Source organism: Oxyura jamaicensis, chromosome 10 (genome assembly GCF_011077185.1).
Source record: "Oxyura jamaicensis isolate SHBP4307 breed ruddy duck chromosome 10, BPBGC_Ojam_1.0, whole genome shotgun sequence".
Taxonomy (NCBI): domain Eukaryota; kingdom Metazoa; phylum Chordata; class Aves; order Anseriformes; family Anatidae; genus Oxyura; species Oxyura jamaicensis.
This window is the reverse complement of record NC_048902.1, coordinates 5,406,193-5,427,917: the sequence shown is the minus strand read 5'-3', so window position 1 is coordinate 5,427,917 and position 21,725 is coordinate 5,406,193. Positions and strand designations below refer to the sequence as shown.

At 37.5% G+C, this 21,725-nt stretch overlaps 2 protein-coding genes and 1 long non-coding RNA gene across 13 annotated transcripts in view; 1 reads left to right on the top strand and 2 right to left on the bottom strand.

Annotated features, from left to right (window-relative positions):
- The window catches only part of APBA2 (amyloid beta precursor protein binding family A member 2), a 99,231-nt gene extending 81,886 nt beyond the window's left edge, over positions 1-17,345 (top strand). For all 4 annotated transcript variants that reach the window (XM_035335507.1, XM_035335504.1, XM_035335506.1 and 1 more), the window contains 6 exons: positions 2,016-2,201; positions 5,452-5,631; positions 6,828-7,040; positions 7,993-8,112; positions 14,448-14,588; positions 15,984-17,345. In XM_035335507.1, coding sequence (XP_035191398.1) covers positions 2,016-2,201; positions 5,452-5,631; positions 6,828-7,040; positions 7,993-8,112; positions 14,448-14,588; positions 15,984-16,055 — 912 coding nt within the window. In that variant the 3' untranslated portion in view covers positions 16,056-17,345. The remainder of the gene's footprint in view (positions 1-2,015; positions 2,202-5,451; positions 5,632-6,827; positions 7,041-7,992; positions 8,113-14,447; positions 14,589-15,983) is intronic.
- LOC118171963 lies at positions 8,643-15,280 on the bottom strand. Its single transcript, XR_004753497.1, has 3 exons — positions 14,992-15,280; positions 10,107-10,280; positions 8,643-9,189 (listed from the first exon to the last, which is right to left on the bottom strand). It is a non-coding gene; the product is annotated as an uncharacterized LOC118171963 (long non-coding RNA).
- Positions 17,346-17,403: 58 nt separating the features above from the next.
- Positions 17,404-21,725, bottom strand: part of FAM189A1 (family with sequence similarity 189 member A1) — a 138,313-nt gene continuing 133,991 nt past the window's right edge. For all 8 annotated transcript variants that reach the window (XM_035335508.1, XM_035335509.1, XM_035335510.1 and 5 more), the window contains 2 exons: positions 21,052-21,380; positions 17,404-19,038 (listed from right to left, as the gene is read on the bottom strand). In XM_035335508.1, the coding sequence (XP_035191399.1) occupies positions 18,853-19,038; positions 21,052-21,380 (515 nt within the window). In that variant the 3' untranslated portion in view covers positions 17,404-18,852. The remainder of the gene's footprint in view (positions 19,039-21,051; positions 21,381-21,725) is intronic.

The window sequence follows — 21,725 nt, the reverse complement described above, 5'->3', positions numbered from 1 at the left end:
ACAAAAAACTAATGAACCTGTAGTGAATTTTTCTGTTTCTTCATATTAGAAATATCTGCACATATATCCAAGCAGCTGCCAAAAGCAGAAGAGACAACCTCAGTCTTAGCCAACAATCAAAGATATTTTGGACAATAAAATGCTTGGAAAACAATATACTGACATAAAAGTAGCAAAGATCACAAAGTAAAGCAAAACAAATTGATCAAATTGATTCAATACGAACATTTTTATTCCAATTCATGCAAAATTTGGTGCATGTTTTAGCTGTTCATTGGAGGACAAACATCCTCGGTGGGTGTGACCAATAAAACTATTATGGTTTTGGTTGTTTCCAGTTTGAGCAATACATAAAAGGCTGGAAAAGACTCCAAACTGACCAGCAAGAAGGAATTATCAAACGGTGCGCTTTGTTTCTTCATCAGTACAATAACAAAATATGTAAAAAAATAATAGAAAACTAACCTAACAAAGAATGGTGTGGAGGCACCAAACTCAAATGGTAGCTTAGAAATCAGATTCTTCATATTTATTTCAGTAAAAAAATATGATCTTAAAATATGTACTTAACATAAGGTTTTAAAGTAGGCAGCATTCAGTTTAAGAAATATATAAAGCTCAGGTTTGAAATGCCCCGTAAGAATGGGATTTGGATTATTTTTGCTTTAAAACAATGATATTCAACCAACAGCGACAAACTCGATTCAGTACGGCACACCAACCACATCTGAAAGTGTAATTAATTAGCCTGGTGGCCTACTATTGAAATTTTATCTTGTGAGCCTCCTGTAGTCTCCTCTTTGTCACACAAATAGGGATGTGCACATCACTCGATCACTGCAACAGGACACAGGCATTCTGCTCACATGATGGCAGAGAGTCTGGCTTTGTTTGAAAATGAAGGAGCAAAGGCTGCCTCTGTAAGTACAGAGGACAGGCACCTCAAATCCTTTCAAATTATCCTGTAGCAGTCACATACGTTGTTTTATTAATATATTATTTCACATCTAGAAGCCTTTTAATTAAAGTGAGACCACTAGCTGTTAAGCCACTTTTATTATTTCTGAACTCAGCATTGAGTATGAATAAATGAATCTTACTACAAGTTCATACTTAATGGTACATAGAAACCGTGGTGCAGAGAAAATAGTAGGCTAGGATTTCTCTGCTAATAGCACAAGGTAAAACAAGAGTTAAAAAAACTAAAGTAATTAAAAGGTGCAGAGTTCAGGGATGTGAGGCAGAGGTAGGAAATTTCAAGATATTTCATCTCTAGTACTGTTGAGGTGTTCACATAGGAAATGTACAGGATGAAGCTTGGACAGGTTTCCACTTGTAACCAATCTCAGGCAAAGGCTCTTCTGAGATGAGCTCTCCCAACATAATTGAATTGGCAACCTAGGGACATTGACTGGAGGAAGATTTTGACTGAGCCCAGATAGTAGACCAAATCCATCCAAAGTGATTGGAGATATGTAGATAGTCTTTAAAATTCTACCTAAAGAGAAGGTAAAATACTGAGTTTGTAAGATATCACAAAGAAAGAAAGTATACTTTTCCTGTATATGAGAAAGTGCTACCTTACATGTTATTGCTGTTGTAGGACATAACAAAAAGAGAATCAGGAAATGACAACATTATCTCATATACAGCTGACTGCTGAACTTAGGTCTGTCATTGTGAAACGCATCTGCTTCATGTAGCAGAACCAACACAAGTGAAACGTAATTTTCCAGCAGCATGAAATCGTTTGTTAGTATAGATCTTACTGCTGTGCAGTAGCAACCGTGTTGTACCTGCTCAGGTAACATTTCCACTGAAGTCAATTTCATGAACCATGACTTCAATCACAGTTCATGCCCATGGACTGTGTAGGGAATGTCAGAAATGGGCCCATAGAAAATGTGTTGTTTTTGTCTTTCTCAAGCAATAGGTCATCAAAGAGAGAGAAGACACATCATTTGCAAGTAATAGCAGACATGAAGAATGTCCGTATTTCTCTTTGCTTTATGTAGGAAACCATGATGGATCACGCGCTGCGCACAATCTCATATATTGCCGATATTGGTAACATCGTGGTTTTAATGGCACGGCGCCGCATGCCGAGATCAGCTTCTCAAGACTGTATTGAAACAACACCTGGTGCCCAGGAAGGAAAGAAGCAGTACAAAATGATATGCCATGTCTTTGAATCAGAAGATGTAAGTAAATCAAATTAATTTTTTTTGAACAACATATGTCACTTAGAGAATAGAGTCTCTGAAGTTACATCTAATTTCTTGAATCAATTTATGTTGTCTTTTTTTTTTTCTGACTGAAGCTGCAGATAATCTGTGGAAACACTGTCCGTATTCATATGTGTTTTCTGACTCTGCAAAGTCATGTCTCTTCAGTCCAAAAACACACACTTTATCTTAACAAATGATCTTTGAATCATTTATTTCAGCAACGCTGTTCCCAATGCGTTAGTACTTAGTTATATGGAGTTGTCCGAAATTCCACAGCCATCAATGGCCAAAATGAATTTATGAAATTGATGATCCTGGATTGGATTCCCCTAGTCCAGTAGATCGGCACATAATGCTACATGCAGGCCTCCAAGATGGGTGGCAAGGGAGTGGAACCATTCTGGTCCTCTTTCAAACTGAAGCCAAGTTGATGAGAACATCTTCTACCAACAGTCATGGTACAAGGTCGCCCTCTACCCAGTCATTATTCCCTCATGGCTTACTTACCTGTGGTCGGTTGATGTACTCCTTCGCAAAGATGCCATTTGATCCCTAAACGTTTAAGAACACATTCAGCTATTTATTTTATCTGTTCTCTTTATTTTTTTCATCCCAAACAAAGATTATGAATTAGAATGTTTTGCATAAATGCAGTAGAGCTAAGAAAGCTTAGTTCTCTATATTTATAAAAAAAAAATAATCATGCCCAGAAGGGTTTAGCAATTCTTCAGTAAAAGGGTAGAATGTGCAAGAACTCCTATCACTATTCTTTCAGGATGTCTGTACAACAGGAAGCATAATTTAAGTCGTTTTGTGCCATAACATACTCTGACATTCAATTCTGTAGTAGCCATAAAACACTTTTTGGTTAAATTCCATTAAAAAAAAAAAGTGAGTGACCGCATTTCTGATGCAAGTGAAAATTAGATGAATGTACGTACAACCAATCTTAAAATACGACTGCAGAAGTAGTGGTTGCAGAAGAATTCTGTACATGCCTGTTTCAGCCTTGTGAAAATGCTGTCATGCTATATTCTTATCTCTTGTGGCAGAGGAAGATAACCTTGCTTTGCTGCTGTTGTCTGTTCAGGTTTGGTTTTGTAGCTAAATAGAAGGTATTTGTGTCTAAAGCAGGAGACCTGAGGACTTCAACATCTGCGGAAAATAATACCAAGCTTGTAAAACAGAAGAGAGAAAGTTTGTTGTGTTTCTAACTTGACAGTTGAAATACAGGTTTGAGTAATAGGCAGAACTAACCGTTTCTGACCACTGTTGTATAGGAACTGCTTTAAATACAATTTCTGTCATACCAGTTAAAAAAAAAAAAAAAGGATCTGGTTCTTTAGTTCAAGTGTAACTCCCAGGTTGCATGGTTTGTGAGTGAAAGCAATCATTTTCTTTACTTTAAAGCATTTAAGCTTATGAAGGAGAAAAGGCGTTGTCTAAAGGTTAGAGCACTAGACTGAGATTGTTTTCAGACCTATTTCTCAGCTCTGCCACTGCTTTGCTAGGGTGACCTTTTCAAGCAACTTAATTATATTATCTCTACGTAATGCTGAAGGTTTTAAAAAATCTTGGAACTTGGAGATACAGATGAAATTAAGATGTGAGACCTGGCTATTAAGCAGTAACAGAACAGAATAGGACATCTAGGCAAGTTGGTTTTGAGAATGTAAAATGGAGGGGAACGCAAAGGACAGGACAAGCTGCAGAGAAAGCACTACAGTAGCATTGGAGTTAGGAAACAGAAATCAGTAAGTACTGGTGATAAACAAATAATGGAACGAGACAAGCGTTCTTGATGGCTTCTGTACTACTACAAACATCTTGGTATTGATTAATTCTAGTTTGACAAGAGTTGAGATGTTTTAAAATATGAAGAAATGGTACGTGATTGGCTAGGCTAATCTAAGAAACTGTGTTGCATTCCCAGAACAGATTTATAGTTTTGATTACTAGCATTTTTAGAGAGTTACATTGTAAAATGCAATTAACTCCTTTTCAGATCTTTAGGAATTACTCATACTCCCTGATGACAGAATACAGTTCCTGAAAACCAAAAATACACAGAACCCAGCTTGGCATTCTCCTGTGAGCTACAGTAGACTCGGAGTAGGAAAAAAAAAAAAAAAAAAAAAGGAAAGAAAAGAAAGAAAGAAAATAAAAAATCACGTGAAAAAAATATGTCTATAAATTCCTTTTACTTACCTCTACCTCTGTTTTTCTGTGTTCCGGTGCCATCTAGTGGAATAAGAAAGCAAATTTTATGACAGTTCAATAGTTCCTTACTTTAGTTGACTACTGCAGTATGGTGAATGTGCAAAGTAATTAGTTGCCATCAATTTCTGTTGATTTCTTTCTAATCCATATGTATTTCTGACACATCTAAATACTGGTAACTACAATGGTAGATTGATTATACATGCCATATAGCCCCCTATGACGTGAAGTCATCTCATATTACGTACTGTCATGAAATGCATGCCCACGTAAACGCTCCAAAAATCAATGAAGACACGGGATTTGAAGAGTTGTACTTAACGTGAGAAAGATACAGTTATGGCTCTGGCTATGGTCTTGAAAGCATCTCTAACATTGCCCATCAAAAGGCGGTAATGGGAGTAGCTATTGTAGATGTCCAGTCTCTAAAGAAGGGCTATTACTGGTTTGCTGGCAATACGAGACAGGTATCATGGCAGTAATGGGAGGTGGTTTTATTAAGACACTGTTTGCAGTCATATAAAACCAAGGTGGAGAAGCATCAGGGGACACTGCAACCAAAATCATTGGTGCATACATGTCTGTGAAAGCATGTGCAAGCTTAGCAACAGCTCTTACCACTCTTGCAAACACACGCTGGTCAGAAGCACAGTCTGTGACAGTCTCTTTTGTAAGCTCTTCCGTGTTGGTACAAAGCCAGTACTCTCCAGTGTTTGTTGGAACAAGTACATAAATAGCATATGGCTGCTTGCTACTGCAATGTACTGATGAAAGGAAATCAGCACTTTTTTAAAAATGGAGTTTGCAATTTGATTTTGGATAAAAGGGATATTTTCTGTACAACTGTCCTTAAAGTGACTGTATATACATACTAACGTAGCAAATATATAGAATATTTTATTTTGACTTTGTCTTCAAATCCAGTCTCTCTCTTGTTTCTTATGGTTTCAGGTATAAACTGTATCAGACCTTTCTCTCAGCTGTGTTTTGTTCTATATTATAGGCACAGCTGATAGCTCAGTCAATCGGTCAGGCTTTCAGCGTGGCTTACCAAGAATTTTTAAGAGCGAATGGAATTAACCCAGAGGATCTCAGTCAAAAAGAATACAGTGACATCATCAATACCCAAGAGATGTACAATGATGACCTCATACACTTTTCCAATTCAGAAAACTGCAAAGAGGTAAACCAGTTTGGAAATTTTATTCAAATTGATCCATCTTTTTCAGAGGAAAGTAGTTCTCATAGAAATATCTTTTGACATTTTAAGGATGGTTTGACATCTCAAGATGCATTGTTTCATCAATACTCTGCTACTAAAATCAGCTTTATGAGCTTTTAGATTTTTTCTTACCCAGGTTCCTTCTGCTTCCTTTCATCCAACCAGTAATAAAGTACATTTACATCTGACATAAATAAGCTCTGTGCTTACACTAGCTGCAGAACAGAGTGCAAGGCATTTTTATTTTTTAAAAAAGGTATTGATACAGAAAGAGAGATGGCAATCTATTTTCATGCCCGCTGTAATGATTTCTTGCTTAAAAGATACAAGAACCATGTGTCCAGAATGCTGAGGCACTGAGCAGGCTAATTTCTCTTCCCCTAGTAGAACACCAGCAAAAATGCCCCTTGAAATGGAGTTTCACACTTATAATGCGTGAAAAGGCAAGAATTTCTTTTAAGTGCCCCTAAATTATCTACGTGTAAGTCTTAACATGTATGAAATAGCCATATATTTCATATTTCATACATAAGTCACTGTATTACTGAGCATTCTCAACCAGAATACGGTAAGTGCGGCTGTGCCCAGGTTCTGCTGTGGCTTTACATTGCTACAGTGTGATGGGGATTTGGCCCATGTTCCAAAGGCAGAGAGTTTCCATGCTGGGTCCTAAAGCAATCTAAGCAATCTTACTTTCAGATGAATTGCATTTTGCTTACTCCTTCAGTCACAACTTTCCTAATAACACTCATTTTTTCTAGCATTACAGATTCTCATACAGCATATGTGTTCTTGGGAAGAGAGCATTTTTAATCCATACTTGCAGGTAGAATAGTTAGGATTTGATGTGTACTAAAGTACACATCATGTGTACTAAAGTACACATATGACTGCAATCACTAGCTATCAATAAAGAACGTTCACGTACACATAAACATGACAAAATACTTCTCTTGTAGCAAGCAAGGTAAAATTCAATTGGACAAATCTTGGTTTAACTAAAAATCAGAACAGAAAAAACATGTAACATTTCAAAGTGATTCAAATATATTTTTTTTGTAATCTTTAAGTGTTAATCAGGAACAAATGAGATGCTGTTGCTCAAATTTAGATGGATCAAAGCAAAAAAAAAAAAAATCCTTCTCTTTTAATTGCAGCTCCAGCTAGAAAAACAGAAGGGAGAAATTCTTGGAGTAGTGATTGTGGAATCTGGATGGGGATCCATTCTACCCACCGTTATCCTGGCTAACATGATGAATGGAGGCCCTGCTGCCCGTTCGGGAAAACTAAGCATTGGAGACCAAATTATGTCTATTAATGGGACCAGTTTAGTTGGTCTACCTCTTGCAACATGCCAAGGGATTATAAAGGTACCCCAAACTTACAACTATATGTTGTAGATTGTAAGCCGTTAGAGATGTGATATTCTGGCAAGCAACCCTGTAGATGTCCAGCAGATACGATTTTTCATATTGCTATGAAAAATAAGTAAACCATGACTAATAAGAAGTAGACTTAGAAAGAGAGATTCCGGGTGCTAATGTACAGAAAATTAAGACTGGAAAACTTGGCTACAGATCTCTTATTGGACCAGCAAACAAGGCCAGGTCTGAAATACCTTCCCAGCATAAGTTACTTAACTCTTCAAAGTTTCAGGCTTCCCCACAGACTCCAAATTAAAATCTGAGGATTAAAATCAGTCATAGAATGGCTTGGGTTGGAAGGAACCTTCACAATCATCTAGTTCCATGCACCCTGCCATGGGCAGGGATGCCACCCACTACATCAGGTTGCCCAGGGCCTTGTCCAACCTCGTCTTGAAAAAAATATCTACTATGCTTCTCTTGGGCTCCATGGAGATGATTTGATGGGAGGCTGAATGGGGAGCTGGTAGACTGCAGGATAGTTAAAGGGAGTGTGTGAAGATTCCCCAGATACAACTGAATCTCAGAATGCGTTATCTTTAACTGCTGAGGCTAAATCTAATATCTCTTCAGACACGTCAAGATCAGCAGCAGGACATTAATTATCCAGAGGCTGGTAAAGGGCAGGCATTTGTCAATTTTAGTCATTCTTGAATGGAAAGATTTTATAGTAAATAAGGCTAAGATTTTGATATGTTTTGTTGGGCCAAATAGCTTAGGAAATACAGTATGGTTAATGAAATAGACACACGTATCTCAAAGTGAACAACAGATTTCTATTAATTCTAGCTGTTGTTTCTGGGAACACTCTTGTTACACTCTCGCAATTAGGAAAACACTAATGAATTAAAAAATTATGATCTCTTCCAGAAATACTAACTTTGGGGATATTTTACAGGGTCTCAAGAATCAGACGCAAGTCAAACTGAACATTGTCAGTTGTCCTCCTGTCACTACTGTCCTCATAAAACGGCCAGATTTAAAATACCAGCTGGGCTTCAGTGTACAGAATGGAATTGTAAGTTTCCATGTTCACTGATTTTATTTTTCTGAGTAAGAAACACACTGAAATACTGAAAAAAATCCTTGCATGTGTTTGTCTGTGCATTTTGAGAACTTAATTCTTCCTGGTTCAAGTATAAGCTTGCAAACGCTTGCTGGGCCTGCTATAGTAGACCTTTATGTTACATCCACACATCAAGGAGATGTATACAGCATAAATATATGGGCATAAACCTGTTCGCTGACAAAGATTTCTTCATTTGTTAGCTTCTGGAGGTTGGATGTGTCAGTGTCTGCCAACTGTCTCTAGCATCTCTACCTGGAGCTTCTATACAGACCCATAACATTTGTTATTTTATTCTGTGCTTTCATTTAATTAACTGGGAGTTCAGTTCACATTGATATACATCCACATTCCAAGACCTTAGTATTTGTACCCTCATCCCTTAATTAATCAAAACCTTAGAATCAAATTTTTGAGTAATATATTGGAAATGGACAACACCAGAAAAACAAGTACTGCCGTTCTTGAGGAATTTTCTACATAATAGTTACAAGATTTGTAGTCCAGATTGCTTGGTGCAATACCTGAACCAGTTTGTACGTGTGACTCTCTCGTTAGCATGCCAGATTTGCAAGGAAAGCCATTATGCAGAAATAGAGTTTTGCAATTCTAACTTAGCTCTGATCCTATTACTTTTTTTCTCCCTTGCTAAGACTTTAATTGTTGTTCTGGTATGCAGAACTTACTTGGATCACATGATGGTAGGCAGCATCCTAAAAAGCAAAAAAGGAAATGTAATTGTAACAAGCTAAAAAAGAGGATTGTGGCCTAGGTATCTCTTCTCTGCATGTGGCTGTTTCCCCCTAACAGCAGCAAATAGCAGGATGAATGTTACAGATAACACTCACCTAGTGCAGCTCAGAAGCCTTCTCTTGTAGTTCTTCCTTCACAAGCCATTCTCTGGTACCTTTCCAAATCAAACTTCCAGGACACCGCTAGCTCAGTAGCCACCCGGCCTTATTGAGAGCTGGTATTAGCATTAAGGACTGCCTGTAGTGCAGGACCATCATCATCTCCTCTTCCTCCAGTCTACAAAAAAAAATAATCAGGCTACCTGCACAGAAAACCACATCACAAGGGACCGTGGGCTCTGGTCCCCTGTTCTGTCAAACCCATCCATTGAATTTGCCAGCTTTCTGTTTGCCACCCATATAAGAGCTGCGTGTATCTCTAAAGGCTGTCTTTTATGTCTTACTGCACTTCGGGGAAACAAGTGGCTCCTTACTGGGTTCTCAGCTATGGTCACTATCTCTAAGTAATTATTGTACCTGTTTTAATTGTTCCTACCTAAGATCATATATCATGGTGTGGTCGCAGCAGAGATGGGTATGAAGAATGCTACCTGCCTTTGTCCAGCTGGAAGCACTGAAGTGATACCTCCCCCAGGCTGACATCCTTTAGAAGCACAGGCTTAAAGCATTTGTCATGTTTGGGATTAACGCTTTGACACTTGAGTAGACAGAGGTCTGTAAAAAACAAAACAAAACAAACAAAAATCAAAAGTGTGTGGTTCTGTCCTTTGCCTTTCCTTAATCCCTTTTTCACCTATGTATATGTTTAGTGGGTTATTGCTGGTAGTGCAATCAGTGATAGCAAATCCCAAGTGCTGGGATAAAAAGGATGATTAGGATGGGATCTGGTTTTACAGGACATCGCAAAGAATCTGAGAAGAGTACGTAACAGTGTGAGCAATTTCCTAATTGCTACCCTTTAAGAACCTAGTATATACAGCTGGTGCTCTGATACAAAGAGAAAACGTATGTAAGGAACAATGAGCAATATTACGGTCTGTTTATCCACTATTTTGGGAGCACAGTGTTACCAGGGGTTGGGGTCAGGGCTGCAAGAAACAATCAGGCCAAAGTGGATTAAAAGAAGCGACAGAGGCCGTACCAGTCTGTGAGACAATCGAGTCATCCTGCCCCAGCTAATTATCTGCCATGGACTTGGAGCCTCAGTTTAGTTATTTCTGCAGACCATGGCCGTTTCCTTTCCTGGTGTGTTCTCTCCTGGTCATTTGTCATATTCACCACTGTGGACGGTCACAGTTCATTGCGGTTACATTAGCAACATTTAGGTGACATCCAACGTAAAGTTTTACCAAATTCAGCATAAAAATCCTTCACAGAAAACGCAGCCTTGTAATACATTCCATTTATGAAGAGTCTGTCTGAATATAAAAGCCAATGAACAAGAAGGAGAGATTAAAGACCTTGCGTTGGGCTACTATGTAGACGGGTTTTTGGTCCTTTAATTCCTTCCTCAGATACAATCTCCTGTGCTTCACTTAACATTTTAAAATATGACTGCAAAGTATATCTCTGTAGTAGTTTGAGACCAAACTTTTAAAAAGCAGTTTTCTAACTGCTGGCAATTGTTACAAATGTTGATGGGAAATAATATCCTTATTCTTTTTTGGCTCAGCATTAGCACAGTGAAGAAATAAATAGCTTGCCAGATAGGGTATAATTAAATGCCTCCTTTTGTTACGGTATTACCTCATTATGCATGCATCTGGTGCTTATTTCTGTTCCTCTTCTGATAACAGTTCTGTGGTGGTTCCTTTTCACCCTGCCTATCTCATCTGTGCAGGGTGTACGGCTATTGTATTTGTGAACAGACCATTTGAGCTGGGTTTTGTCTTCATAGGTTATCAGGAAGATGCAGAGCCAGCAGAGCAGATGATTGCTTTGGTTTGTGTGTTCTGTATAGTCTAATTAATGCAAAGCCTGAAGTTGTGTTTCAGGGAGCGCTCGTGGAGCCAGCTTTGGGAAGTTTTAGTTAGGGGACAGCACAACTGCATAAGCCACTCTTAGGTTTGCAAAATTTCTCTTGCAGTAATAACACAGGTTTTCTACATGGCTCTTGAAAGATACTTCTGTAGCTTCATTGCACATTTATAAAAGGAAATTGAAAATTTCAAGTCTAAAGCATTAAGAAAAAAGTAAAGTATTGTGCATGTATATGAAATAAGCAGCAGAAATGTTGTATGATGGGGAGGTGAATGGAAGGCAATCTAGCAGTCATCTTCTGAGAATTATTAAACCAAATTTCCTTTAACATTGGTTATTTAAATGCAAATTATCCTCTCATATCTCATCATTTTCTTGTTTTCTAGATTATGAAAGATGTGAATCACCAGTTGTGTTTTTACTGCCGATAATCTACCACTTCTCAGTCAAGATTTGACTGCTCAAAACACTTCCTCCGAGAAATATATCTACCCACCCCTAACCCAACAAAAAATCTATCTAAAAATACAGTAAAACTAGGTAAAATTTAACAGAACAGATAGTTAGCTTATTCTGTCTTCCTTGCCTTTGTTTACATTTGTTTAAACTGTCTGGGGCAAAAAAAAAAGGGGTTTAAATAGATTAGCATAGGAGTGAGACAAGGGGAAACCTGGTTAAATAGGTTGTATTTAGGTATTTACTCAGAATAAACAGTTATTTTGCCTTGTACTGATACTTAAGGTTCCGATATAAAGCAGGCACTTGCATTAAAACTGATTGAAGCTACTGAAGTTTCATGGGTGATCACTGCAGAATGTATACAACATTGCAGAATATCTAACAGTTGAATGGATTCACCTAGTATGGTTTACTTTTTTTTTTTTTTTTGCTTTCTGTTTACACAGTAAATAGAGCATAGGCTCTTGCTTACACAAGATCCAGATCAGTCATGCTTTATTTAACAATCATCTAGCTGATGCCATAATTCAACAAGTATAATAACAAGCTAAACAACCTTGGCTAAGAAGAATCTCATCTACCACTCATACTTGGTGGTACTGCTCATCTTAAACTTGCCAGCCTAATCTGTCTCATCTCCAGGAGCTGGAGACAGAAGTCATAAGGCTGCTTTCAGTCAGTCACTTGCAAATACAGGAGTCACATGAGTCTGTGCTCTAAGTACAGTATATTTCTTTACATCTGCACTGTATCTAGCTTAACATGATCTGTGAAGCTAAGCAGAGCCACTTGTGATCTGCATCTGTTTCTCTTTTTACCTCATTAAAATACTTAACACTTACAAAAAGGAAGCTGAATCCCTTCCCTGGAGAGGGATCACATTCTTGAGTGAGGATAAGAGACTGCTTCCTGTATCTGGTGCTGTTAAAAAGACTAAATTCATTGATAGTATTAAAAGTGCTTTGAGTGCAACTGAACAAAAAGTACTCTGGATGGATTTGCAAGCCATTATCTTTTCCTTTATGCCAGTGGGGTTAAAGGTAACATTTCCGTCTGCTCTGAAAGCTTTTATTTCATCTGGTTGTATGGCCTCCGTATTTTATTTTGTACTGCAAAATGTTTATTTATAGCGTCTCTTTTGGCACGGTCCGCTTTTGTCCTGTCAGATGACTGACTGTACTGTATGACAATCCCCAGCATCAAGGAGCAAACTTTCACAGTGAGTTAAATAGTTACAGTAGAAATTTCCTATAAAGAGCCAGGTGAAGCTCTACGTAAGTCAGCTTGTCTTGTTAGCTGTACGCTTAAAAGGTAAACTACCTGCAAAGTAATACACTGAAAATCGAGCTGTAGTTCTGTGAAGACTCCTGTTGGTTCCTCTAACCCTTATAGTCCATCCGAAGAATGGTTTATGAACCACACTAGGTAGAACTCAATCACACTTAATTTAGAGTGGGTGCTGGAAGATAAGTCTTACTGCGGGATGAACTATGTTTTCTGAAGGCCAAAGAAGGTTGGGTGGTTTTGTTTATTTTTAATTCAAATTTTCCCTCCCTGTATCAGACACCATGACCTTTGACTAAGAAATAATTTCATTTATCATAGCTCTGTTAATTGTGAAGAGGAATTTAAAGGAAACTGCAAGTGTAATACAGGAAGATATTGCTCATCCACAGACATAACGTGCTAATCCGCATTGTTTTCACCTTCATTGTGTTCTAGCTTGGCCATCTCCCCACACACTATGTTAGTTACAGAATTAGATTATAAACTCACTGGGACATGAGCCACATCTTATCATACTTATATTTAGCTTTGAGCAAACTATCAGATCTCAGCAAATAATAATTCTTGACACCTGATTATAACCAATGACAGTTACTGCAGAAACAGCCATCATCGTGTGATATTCCTCTAGCAGTCATTTAGGTTTTCCTCAGTAAACAAAACATAAATCTCAGCAGTGCTAAGCTCTGCTCTGAGATTCAGACCATACATTATCTGCTTTATTTTGAAAGACTTAAGCTCACGCAACACAATTCAGCAATAATTTCTATCCAATACACATCTGTCTTGTCCATTGGGGGCCCTGTTGTGGGACGGATGTTGCTGAGAAGACAGTTTTTTAATGAAGATCTCCTTGCTGCATTGAGCTTTCTTCCTTCTATACACCATGCATGTTGTAACCTCAGAAAATTTCAAATATCAGTGTCTGCTAGGACTATGCCTGATAAATGCAATTTTTGTAGAATTATTCCTCTATTGTAGCAGGGCATAAAAGTCAAAACCTGTGGGTATTTCTCTACTGCTACCTGTGGCTGCCGGTTGAAACAGCAGCCTGATCTGCCTTCCTTGTGCTAAGCTCTCTCTAGCCAGCAGCACTATAAAATGTGGAGAAAAGCAGTGGCTCTGGAGAGCAGAGTGCCCTCTTCCAACTTGCAGAGGTACAGGAAACTAGCTGTCACACCACACTATTCAGTTAGCTTGCTGAGGACAGCCTGTAAAAAGAATTAGAATGTTCACACTTGAGACCCTGCTGTCAGCTCACTGCCTTTCAGTGCAGAATGCCTGTATGGCATCATCGTTTCCTTCAGACGAAACCAGTGCTTCTGCAGAATTAAGGATTATGGATTAAGCTCTATGTCAGTTTTTTCCACGTACATGAAAAATGTGCTGTTATTGATGAATTTTTACTCTAGTACTTTTTTTACTTGCCATTATTCAGAAAGAACAATGTGTTAGTTTGCAGAAAGAGTCCAGATGGAACAGCCAGAAATATTTAAATCACTTTCTTCTCCTACCCCAACAGTATGTAAAAACTTAATTCTTCCCCCAACTCCATTTCTGCGTGGCTGCTAGCTGTATCACTGTACTAGGTAATTGAATGTTACCAAGCCATAAGAAAGTAAAAACTGTAATTTCCAGAAATGTTGAAAAACAACAAACCATTTAAAACCTCACAGTACTGCTTATGACCTTCCAGCACTATCTTCTGGAGCCACCATGATACCACCTCTCACTGTTATGCATTAAATCCTAATAACTGCTACATTTTGACATTTCTAAACTTTAATAACCTTGATTTTCTCTTGGCAGATTTGCAGCTTGATGCGAGGTGGAATAGCTGAGAGGGGAGGGGTAAGGGTAGGTCATCGTATTATTGAGATCAACGGACAAAGTGTAGTTGCAACTGCTCACGAGAAGATAGTACAAGCATTGTCTAATTCAGTGGGAGAGGTAAGAAAACTATTAAATACTTATCAAAGATTTAAAACTGTTGGAAGAATATGTGTTTCAGTTGGGAAAAAAAAGGCAACATACTATTAATACCACCACCTCAGTAAATTGGAGTTCAGCACTAATAACAATTAACAAAACATTTTTGAACAATTATATATACATTTAGTATGTTTTTACACTTGTTTTCAAAAGTTCATGGCATGATTCTGAACCTCAGCCTACTGTTAGAATTAAACCAGTCAGTTAAGGGAAGAAATCTCTTAAACATGTTAACTACGAAAATGTCTCTTAGCTAACAACTACAGCATCTGCCATAAAAATAAATTAATATTCAAAGACCTGAGATTAAAATTTATATGTATTTTAATCCTTTCACTTCTACTGAACATTTCCAACTTACCTTGGAAATAATTTAAGACATCTCTCTCCAGCACTTTTAGAGAAATCAGCGATGGATGAACAAGATCCTCTAGTTTATCAAAATCCCTACTGATTTAGTGGTAGGATCACACACAACCCTGGCCAGATCTTCCACTAGGCTCCTTTGCCATAAATCAGAGGTAACTTGTTTTCCTGTGGAAAATGATACTTGAAAAAGAATACAGAATACATGCATGTTGGCAGGAACAAAGCTATATAGGTTTCCCCAGAACCTACATGCCTCTGTGATACCTGTTTGTTGCACATTTTACTAAACATATGAGGACATCATGCAACGTGTTTTTTGCAGCATGAAGAAACCAAGCTATCAAGGCAGCATGTGTCTGGTGAGGTCTATAGGTACTTACAGCTGTTACTAAGTTTCTGACACAACTCTGATTACCTGATGTCCCATTAATCCTATTAGTCCGTAACATCCCTCTGATGCTCATCGCAATACTCTCTGCAAAAAGAACTTAAATATGCTAGCCATGAGAGAACCTGTTTCACCAAACCCTTAACTGACGTTTAAGTGTTGGGTGATAAAGATCAAGTTGTGTGTTCAAATGTTCATCAACAAGGAGAAAACATACATAAAACTACCCTCCCACAGGGGAGGAGAGTAGAAGAAAATCCAGGTTCACTTAATATCAGAACAGCAGAATCAATTTTCAAGAAGGTTTGTGCTGCTTCATGAGAAATGGCAGTAATCAGAGTAGAGTATACCAGTGGACAGTGTTATCTTTTTTATCTGATTATCTTTCCAGCTGTATGATGTTACTTCCTGGCAGTTGTCATTGGAAAAAAAAAAATCCAACAGAACAGCTCATCAGAACCAAAGAACTTTTAACTAGAAACATTGGTAACATTCACAGCTTTAGGAACCAGTGGGAGAGACAGATTGAGCCTTATGAATTAGTTTAATCTAGTATGTTAGCAATTCTGTTAATTTCTGTGTAAATCAATCAACAGATTCATATGAAGACTATGCCAGCTGCCATGTTCAGGCTTCTAACTGGGCAAGAGACACCCCTGTACATCTAGCTTGTGACTTTTCTCGCAGCAACATAAATAAATGATTCCATCAGAGCTGAAGCCCTCATAGCTGAAGAGAACTTTGTATTTTGTATGAATGAAAGGCTTTGAAGCTGACCTGAGGACTCTGACACAAGGAACAGACAGGTGTCTGCCTTTTCTCCTTCCTTTTTATTTCTTTGCCAAAAAGTAATGAGAAGGATGGTCAAAGACAATAATCGCCAACACAAAATCTTTGTAAAACATTTAAGTATTTTGCAACATCTTCTAAACTCTTTTCTCATAAAACTTAAAACATATTTATTTGTAACCTTTATGTGGAGTGATGTATGTATGTCTGTCCTGTTTGATAACATGGTGAATGTGAAAACTTGACGAATGAGACTGCAGAAAACGGCAAAGATCAGCAATTAGACAAAGCTAAAAAAAAATCCCAGTCCCACAGAGCGGTCCACTACTGATGGCATGGTGTGATTTTAAAACTGGTGCCGAATAGATGGTATTTCAGTGGAAAGGAATGTGTGCAGTTAAAACTTTTAGATTCTAATGTAAAGAAAACCACTGTAGTACTTGGTATTGTTATGACAAGTGTAACCTGTTTGGCAAGGTGTGAACATAAATATGTAACAAGTGTTTCATATGCTAAATAAAGAATAATTGCCACAAGATAAAAATCAAAATATTTATTTAGATACATATTTATTTTTAATGCTTGTGATTTTTATGATTTAACAGAGTGATTTCATGGATAACTTATTGCACAGTTTTGTGTAATGTATGTGTTGGGCTGTTTTGTTTTTTTTTTTAACTTTTGCATATTACTTTTTTGTTTATATTAGCTCTAAACGGGAAAGCCATGCTTACCTGTTCTCTGTTTTTTATAAAGCATTCTTATTCCTGAGGCAATGTGTTTTGAATGTGAATTGTTTTGACAAATAACCTAGCACCATCAGCAGTATTAGATTGTGTGTAGATTAAAAAAAAAAAAAAAAGTAGTAGTAAAGTTGTATTCTTTATGACATTAATGTTAATTGGTGTAACTTTTTGTCTACTTTTTTTTTGGGGGGTGGGGGGGGGCGGGGGGGGGGGGGAGGGGCAAAGCCTTGAAGAAAATACACTGTGACTTAAGAAGCCTTACCATGCAGTAACTAAAGAGCTTTAGATGACTGTACTTCAAGGAGTAGTGTGTTGCATGCAACTGACCTTAGGAAAGAATTAACCTATTATCACTAATAAATCTGAAATAATAAAGAAAGCTTGCTTATTTTGTTTGTTGTGTAAGTTTACGTAGTAAAAAAACAACTAGAATATTTAATTCTTCAACTAAGTGCAGTTGCAAAGGTCACAGATTTTTTTTAAGGCAGTTCATCTCTTGAACTAACATCATATATCAGTATTACCATCTTCAGAGTAGATGTTTTCAAATAGCATACCTGGTTGCCACTGGATGTCACTGTAACTTCACATCAGTACAGAATCATGCTATACTTAAAATACATTAAAATGGATTATTCTGTAAAACTTAAGCTACCCATCTTCAGCTACATTCATTTGTGACCTTTTCACAGGATGTCTGCTCAGCTCAGAATGACACAACTGAAACCAGTATATGATTAAACCTCCAATGGAAACTGAAACGCTACTGACAAGCACTGCTGCAAAATAAATAAATAAATAAATAAACCCTGAAACGTCAACATGTGGTAGGTTCTTTAGGAGAACCTTTTCTTTAAGGCCTTTTCCAATTTCCTCTGAGAGAGCCAAGATGAAGCTTGCACTAGAAGACATAGCTGGTAGGCCTGTGCTTATGCTGGTAATCAAATTAGCATCAAGAATACTTTTTTTTTTTTTTAAGATAAATTTAAATTAATCAAAAATGCAGCAGAGCCACAAGGAAATGTTTTAGTAATACGATTATCCAAACTACTAATTGGAATAACAGTTTTTTCAAAAAAAAAAAAAAAAAAAAAAAGTTTATGGCTCTGCTAAATAAAAATTCACCTGGTTTCCTGTCACTTGGCATTTGTAAGTTTATAAAATCTTCTTTTCGGAAATGCAGAATTTCAGAGACTTCTTCCCTAATGCACCTTCTGGACATAATTCACAGAGTACTCAAAACATCAGTTTTCAATAGCACATACTACTCCACCTAATAAACTCTGGAGCATTCAGAACAAAGTAAAAACAATTCACACTGCAACCTTTAGTGTAATTGAAAAAGGCAACATCTTGAGGGTAGGGTGGGATGGGCAGGGAGAGGGAGGAATAATAAGAATTTAAATACAACAGATCAGTTAGCCTGGCATGAAAGACACTGGAAAAATGAATTAGAAGCAGCACTGTATGTGCATATGAGTCACCTTTACATTTCTATCCAAATCAGTTGTTGAAAAACCAAAGTCCAGAAATACTTTTTATTAAAACACTGATCATAGTTAAAACACTTTGAGGTACATTAAATAAATACAACTTTTAAGTTGTACAGTCAGTCTGTGGTGGTTTTGCAATGATTTTCAAGAAATGCTAGACATCATCAACAGCATTTCTCTAAGTACAGTGGAATATATGCATTTCTGGTTGAGAAAACATTTGTTACGAGTTTACTAATAAATCAGTTAAAATTTTTCAAAATGCAGGGCTGAAATTTACATTCAGAAAATGAGGTGTTCTCTTCCTGCTCTTGGAAAAAAGTGGAATTCCAAAGAAAGACACTTTTTCCTTTTTAAGCCATCCACTACTTGTATTTCTCCCAGTCCTGGTTTCTTCCTTAATTCTCTCTGCTGGTATCACATACCTGTGAATATTATCAAAGGATGGTCTCCCGGCAAACTCCAATTAAACTGTGAGGCCTGTCCCGCTCTAACCTGCGAGTGATATGGGACCTGTGTAAGAAGGCAACTGGAGAGCTCAGAGCACCACAGCTCTGAAGATGAAGATCTTCTTGGAGCCGCTTTCTGGAGGTATTCGCACTCTGCTGGGAACTTGTTATAACCTGTTCATCAAAAGGGCAGAAGTGGAGAAGGAAAAAATGGGTAAAACGGTGAAAATTGCTTTCATGTACAAGATTCAGCTCCTGAATATTACATCCTTCAAGTTACCTAGTGATGGACCTCCCACAAAGGAGTTGTCTTCATGCAGCCACCCAGAGTCTAGCCCACTTGTGTTTTTACAGCTGGCCACAGCTGAGTGCAGCCTACTGGCAAGCAAAGTCAGGCTTGAAAGGCATCAGGCCTCGCACCAGTACTGTAGTATTATATCAGCAAAGGGGCAACCAAGTATTCGTTTCTCTATACGTGAATGAAAAGGACCGGTGGAAAAGACAGCAGATCTGCCTTACAAAAGATACAGGTAAGTTTGGAGCAAATTAAACTCTATTTCTTTAGGAGACAGAGATGTTTTGCCAGCTTTGGTGAAGGTGGGAGAGAACTGAAACCTTACAAGCCTGATAAGCACTTTGGTGTTAACAGAAGTATCAAGCTGCTTCACAAATCTGAATTTCACAACTATTTCACCAAAATGCTCTGTCTTCCTGAGTAGATTGCTGGGATAGCCTGGACTTGTACTGATAAATAACGCTTTCTGGCTGAAAATAAAACTTCACTAGATTTTTTGCTTTATTGTGAAAAATTTGATGTCCCCTTGGATCTAAGAAACCTGACCAGGATAAATACTGAGTGATGGGTTTCTGCTACATAAACATTCAAATTCTTTCATACTACTTCGTTTCGGGAGAAACTTTTTTTAATTTAAAGAAATTGTTTTCAGCTTTCTAACCTTGCAGATTTAATGACCTGCAAATCCAGTAAAGCAATAAAAATGTTAGAAGTTAATTCCACACTGACCCTCTATTAAGTATAATAGTACTGCTTGCCTAATGCCTTGACTGTAGGGTTAACCAATACAGTGATGCTTCTTTGTTCTATTTCATAGTTAGCAAAAAACAATCTTGCAACAAGCTTTTTAAAATGCTGTATGCTTCCTGCTATACATCAAACTATCTCACAACAAAACTACACCCTGCAATTTAAGCATTACTATACCCTGTTTTAACTAAGTGACTCATTAATACTAAGTAATACTAAGTAACTTATAACGGAGAAACAGCCCCAAGCATGCATCCATAATCATCTGTCCAGCTCTGGAAAGTCTACCATCAACCTGAACATGGTTAGTCAGTGTTAAGACCATTCTGCTTTTGAATCTGACAGCGTAAAAGAAACTTCATTTTTAGAGCTATCGTTCTGGTAACAATACTAGCAAGAGGTGATTCATCACCTTCCTTCCTGGAAAATAAAAATAAAAATAAATAGACATATTATTAAACATGCATTAGATTAGATTATAGGCGTTGCTACCACTACTAATTCCCTAATTCCTTTTTTATATAAATATATATGATTCCTACCAAGCCTTGCATTTGTTTTATTCTCTCTCAAAAGCATAAAGTGTCAATTATTTTTCTTAAAAATAGCAAGGGTCATTGTCATTCTTCTTGTCAGGAGTACGGGTAACTGCAGTGTTCTGTTTTGATAGCTTGTGGCCCCGGTTGTTTGTCTACCCTTTCTTTTCAGCTAGTAGCTAATGCTGCACAAATACATCTGACTTAACAAACAAACAAACAAAACCCAGATCCAAGTCAGCTCTTGAATCCATGCTATCTCCATGTATCAACACAAATTTATGTAGGGAATGCTATACCTCAGGATTAAAAAGTCTTTGAAAATAAGGGATATTGCTGACTATCAATGTGTAAAATGAGTTCCCTACAGATCTCTTAGGATTTTACCAGTGCTGGCTCCAGCTGAAGAATTTTAAATGCATTTATAATTGCCTCAGTGTGAAATGCATTACTGCTTGATAAATATAAATTATTTCCTACTAAAGCCATGTTACCACAAGATATCGTTTGTAATAATTCTCTGAACTATTGAAAACTGTAACAACATTTAGATAAGGCACGTGTCCTATCAGAGTTGAACAAATCTTTAGAACATGAATGACCTACCTGGTCTATAATATTGGCACTGAAGATGGCTTCTTCCATGTGTCTTTCATCAGATTTTATTACTGATCGTATACTGTTCACTACGTGACGTACTTCTGGAGGGAGATTACAGTTTGAATGTTCCAAAAATTTGGCAACTAAAATTTTTGTGTCTTTATATGCCTTAAGGTCCACTAAAGAGCGTGGTCGCTCTTTTGAGGCTGTTCGCAAAGCCTTTGGCTTTAAGTGGAAATCAATTTTCCTTGTATCCCTCTGTTTTCCAGTTGGTGGGAAACAGCTCAAAGAATGCTGACAAGCAGAGGCAGCCATACGAGAATCAGAAACAGGAACTAAAAGAAGGGGGGAAGAATATCTTTAAAGTAAATGTTTTTTTAAAACAAACAAAACACAAACCAGAACAACAAATAAAAAACACAAAAAAAAGCTCCAAAAAAAACACAACAAGGCAAGTCAAGTATCCTCACAAAAGGTTTTGTCAGGTTTTGTCATCAATTGTCTGTTTTCTCCAGAGATAACAAAAACGTGTCATTGAGGAAACCTTTTAACCAAAGGCCAAGGTACAATTCATTCTCATAACCCAGACAGACCATATTTAGGAAGAGTGTGGGGGTAATTAAAGTACTTCATAAATCAGGCATTTTTGTTACCTCGACTTTCAGCGATTTCAGTGAACA